Source organism: Tachyglossus aculeatus, chromosome 22 (genome assembly GCF_015852505.1).
Source record: "Tachyglossus aculeatus isolate mTacAcu1 chromosome 22, mTacAcu1.pri, whole genome shotgun sequence".
Taxonomy (NCBI): Eukaryota; Metazoa; Chordata; class Mammalia; order Monotremata; family Tachyglossidae; genus Tachyglossus; species Tachyglossus aculeatus.
This window is the reverse complement of record NC_052087.1, coordinates 30,856,724-30,861,624: the sequence shown is the minus strand read 5'-3', so window position 1 is coordinate 30,861,624 and position 4,901 is coordinate 30,856,724. Positions and strand designations below refer to the sequence as shown.

General features: G+C 41.6%; 1 protein-coding gene across 1 annotated transcript; it reads right to left on the bottom strand.

Moving 5' to 3' along the window:
- Nucleotides 1-3,009: 3,009 nt before the first annotated feature.
- On the bottom strand, nt 3,010-3,960 carry LOC119943870 (olfactory receptor 4C11-like). Its single transcript, XM_038765056.1, has one exon. The coding sequence runs from the start codon at nt 3,949-3,951 to the stop codon at nt 3,010-3,012; it is 942 nt and encodes a 313-aa protein (XP_038620984.1). The 5' UTR covers nt 3,952-3,960.
- Nucleotides 3,961-4,901: the final 941 nt, after the last annotated feature.

Sequence of the window (4,901 nt, the reverse complement as noted above, 5' to 3'; positions counted from 1 at the left end):
AATTCCCATCAACAATGCATCATTCTACAAACAGTAGAGTAATAATTCAGATAATTGGCCAGGAAAATCCAGGCCTAAATGTCCTGCTTTTCCTCTAAAATGCAGTTGGGGTTACTGATTTAATCACTTGCCAAACCCAAGGTGAAGTAGAGAACAGTCACTTGGTGGATTCAAGCAGTTCAAAACAAAGCAATCCACTTTTCTATCCATATACCTGAGCAGTTTGGATAAAAGTTAGGTTTGGAGGGTTTCTGTCTGAATTATCTGGATAACTGTGTCGACTTCTCTGAATATTTCAAGAGGATTTATCTCTGACCTGAAAACACCAATTTATTTTAGTATGGTGCTACCTGGAAAATTCAAAATCAAATTTACTAAACTCCCCACACTTCTCAAAAGAGTTTGTGATTTTTCACAAATCATTCAATAATCAATAACAATATGAATTAAGCATCTAGAACTGCATGAATTATAATATTAAGCTCCAGGAAGAAGACATAGATAATTTCAGACTCTGACCCTGCCCCTCAAAAGACTCAGAATCTAAACAAAGGAGGAAATGTATTTGAGTGTCTGTTTCCCCCTCGAGACAGTGAATTCTTTGTGGGCAAGAATTCTGTCTACCAAAGCTGTTGCATTGTACTTTCCCAAGTGCTTAGAACAATGCTCTGCATACAGGAAACATTAAATAAATATCAGTGGTTGATTGATTGAAAGACACAAATGGATAAAATGAAAAAGCAGGGACAACAGTAAAAGGTTTCTTTACATGCCTCATCATCTCACCACTCCTCTCTGAGCTACCCAGTCCCAAATGCCACAGTTTTTCCAATATTCTCTATGTTGAAAAGACATAAATCATTCCTAGCAGTAGAGGAGGGACAGAAGAACAACCAGCCTGGTCTAGTGGAAAGAGCATGGGTGTGGGAGACAGAAGGACCTAAGTTCTAATGCTGGCTCCACCAGTTGTCTGCTAAGTGACTTTGGGTAAGTTCCTTCACTTCTCTGTGTCTTACTTATCTCAGCTGTAAAATAAGGATTAATACTGTGAGTCCCATGTGGTACATGGACTATATTCAACATGATTACCTGGTATCTACCCCAGCTCTTAGTACAGTGCCTGGCACATAGCAAGCACTTAACAAAGGCCATGTTAAAAAAAAGAGCCTTGGTATCTAGCTGAAGAGTGGCAGGGCCCTGGACTGCCCCAATGAACCCAGGAATTTTGGGAGTTGGGGAGTGCCAAGCCCCCTTTGGAAAAGCAATTTGAAAGACAAAATGCTACTAATGCAATTGATTTTCTCAAATAAATTTGAATCTGGCTTACATTGCCCTATTGCCCAATGTAAATATAGTAGGTCTCATAGATGCCAATTATAAAGATCATATGGTGCCAGAGCATCAAGGAACCCAACTACTAACATAGTCTTAGCAAAGAATGAATTGGAAAGAAGCAGTCTTCCATTGAATGACATGATTCACTTCTCATGGAACAAGTCTGAAAGAGAAGCAGTGTTGCCTAGTGGAAAGAGCCCATCCCTGGGAGTCAGAGGACCTAGGTTCCATTCCTGGTTCCATCAATCCCTTCTATGTGAACTTGAGCAAGTCACTTAGCTTCTCTGGGCCTCTGTTGTCTCATCCATTAAACAGGGATTAAGACTGTGAGCCCTCAACTATCTTGTATCTACCCCAGCACTTAGTATGCAGGTAGGTAGTAGGCAGGTAGTAACCACATAACAAATACTATAATTTTTTTTAGATCTGTCAACTAAGGACAAACAGAAGTCTATGAAGGAGAAACAGGTGAGAAAGAAGTATGTGGAAAGACAGTATTACAGCACGTGGTGGTGGTGATACAAGTGAGTAGTTTCCCTTGACATTTCCAGGTTTAGACATGATGAACAATGATTTTGGTAGCTTCAGAAATCAGGAAAATCCTCGAAGGTTGGATTCAGTTCCATGGCTGACAACTTCTTCAGAAGAGCAAGATTGGAAAGAGGAGGAGGATTTTAGCAGATATGCAGGCAAATTGGGTTTGAGAATGGCAAGCACATTTAGAAGAATGAACATGTCAAAATGATGATGGACATTTTAAGCCCTACTTAAAACTTCTGGGTTCTTTTCAATGCTTCCTAAGAGGAGTCGGGACTTGTTGGGGACCCGGGTTGGGGGAACCTAAACGTCCAGCCCAAAAGAGTTGTCCAGGTGTAAACTATGGCTGGATACCCCCATAGCTGAAAATCCATCATCCCCCTTCCCTTCCCCCAGTATCTATGTTCAAGGTCATGAATGGAAATGCAAATATTTATATTAAAACTAATTAATAAAATTTTATGAACCAACCAGAAAAGTGACATTTGTCGCATTCTAGAATAAAGACCCCATCCTATCTGATTGTAACTTCCCAATTCAGACTTCCACCAGGAATCAACCCCTCCACCGCAAAAATCATAAAAGTCTACAGACAGAAGAGCCACCAAAAATGATTTCACATCCATCTCAACCCACATCCAACCTTACAGATGGCCAGAGTGAAAGGTAGTTTTAACTGGAAAACATTGGCCCCATTTCCCTAGAGATCTCACAAACTGTCACTTTGAAAATGTCCCAGGGGGTCATTCCTGGGTCAAAACATTTGGAGAAAAGATTGGAGCATAGAACCCACTTGGCAGGTAACACTTCTCGCCATAGCATATTTGTTCTAAATCCACTCAAACATTGGCAACCGTTAAGCCAAACCAGTTTCACTTGGAACCATCAGTTTCATTTGGATTCACCGTTCCATGAAAAAGTTTCAAAGTCAAGGTCTTTTTACCAGTTCAGGAAGCCATTATTTGTGTTTCATTTTGAATCTGTTAAATGTCAATTTACTTATAATGGTAAAGTTACTGGTGGAAAGAAACATGCAGAAGCACCAAAAAGGTCCCTTCTCCAACCCCTTCCTCAATCTGTTCCCTACCTAAAGCTCCCTCCCCTATAAAATACACCAAGACACACCTCTTTCCATCTTCAAAATCTTCCTAATAACTCCCCAGGAATCACCTTTAGGCTCCATAACTTTCCCATCGCAGTTTTCACCTCTGCGGTCCTCAGCGTGTAGATCAAAGGGTTTAACAAGGGGGTAATGATCGTATAAAAGACTGACACAAATTTATCCACAGAGAAGGTGGTCTGGGGCCGGGTGTATATGAATATACAGGGACCAAAGCATAACGTGACCACAAGAATGTGGGAGCTGCAGGTGGAGAGGGCTTTACATCTTCCTTCAGCCCCCTTACACCTCAGAGAGTACAAGATGACCACATAGGATGCCATAAGCACTACAAAACTCGAGGTACAGATGGCTCCACTGTTGGAAACGAACAGCACGTTCACCAAGTGACTGTCGGAGCAGGCAAGTTTCATCAAGGGTTGCACATCACAGAAATAATGATCGATCACATTGGGACCACAAAATGGTAGGCTCAAGGTGAGGAAAAGCTGGGAGGAAGAATGCAAGAAAGACACTACCCAGCCTAAGTCCACCAGAATGCCACACAGATGCTGATTCATGATGGTGGTGTAGAGGAGGGGCTTGCAGATGGCCACGTAGCGGTCGTAGGCCATCAGAATGAGAACAAGGATTTCCATGCATCCGAAGAAATGGACTGCAAAGAGTTGTGTCATGCAGCCCCCAAAAGTGATGGCCTTCTTGTCTGAAAGAGAGTCTACAATCAGTTTGGGAGCTGTGGTAGAAGAGAAACAGGCATCTGAAAATGACAAATAGGTCAGGAAATAGTACATAGGGGATTCAAGAGTCGGGCTAGTCTTGATGGTCACCACAATGAGGAAGTTTCCAAACAGGGTAGCCAAGTAAAATATCAAGAAGACAGCAAAGATGACCTTCTGCTTCTCTGGATCCTGGGTCAGTTCCAATAGAACAAATTCTGTAACATTGTTTGGGATAGCCATGACTTCAGTGTCCACAAAGCACCCCGAGTGAAAACTGGTGTTCCTACAAAAATAAGAAACAAATTCTCATGAGTGCTACCTTGGGGCTGAGGCAGGATCCTATTCCAGGGAACAGGGATGGGGTCTCTACTATCCCAGGGAGATGGTAAACTTGAAGAGAACAGCATGGTCATGACTTTGTAAAGTGAAAGTTTGTCCTTGAGAATATTTTTTTTCCTCATTCCAATCTGACTTTTCCACTGAAGAGTGTTTGGGTATCACCAAAACTTAGCACGAGACAGAAATCTAATTGTAGAAATGACTAAATCTGCAGGCCACAGCGACAATCTGTTGTGCACCTGTAGATCTGTTCCTTGGCAAATTGGTTCATGTTCCTCTCTCAACGATTTTATTCATGCCATCACATTTTAATTCATGACTATTGAACATGGCCTAATGGTTAGAGCTTGGGCCTGGGTATCAGAAGGACCTAGGCTCTAATCCCAGTTCTGCCACTTGTCTGCTGTGTGACCTTGGTCAAGTCATTTAACTTCTCTGTGTATCAGTTACCTCATTTATAAATGGGGCTTAAGACTGTGAGCCCCAAGTGGGACATGGACTGAAGTCCAACCTAATTAGCTTGTATCTACCCCAGCACTTAGTACAGTGTCTGGCATTTAGTAAGCATTTAAATATCATTTAAAAAAAACAGTAGGAAAGTTCTAACCCTGGCTTCACCACATACCTGCTGTGTGACCTTGTGCAATTCATTTAACTTCTCTTTGCCTCAGTTCCCTTATCTGCAAAATGAGGACTTAATACCTGTTCTCTCTCTTACTTAGACTGTGACCTTCACGTGGGACATGATTAGCTAATATCTACCTCAGCACTTAGTACAGTACTTAGCACATAGTAAGCACTTAGATAGCACAGTTGTTATAATTATCATTATTATTATCATTATTATTATA

Coding starts and splice junctions, on each gene's coding strand:
- LOC119943870 (XM_038765056.1), bottom strand. CDS start 3,951: ATGGCTATCCCAAACAATGTTACAGAATTTGTTCTATTGGAACTGACC.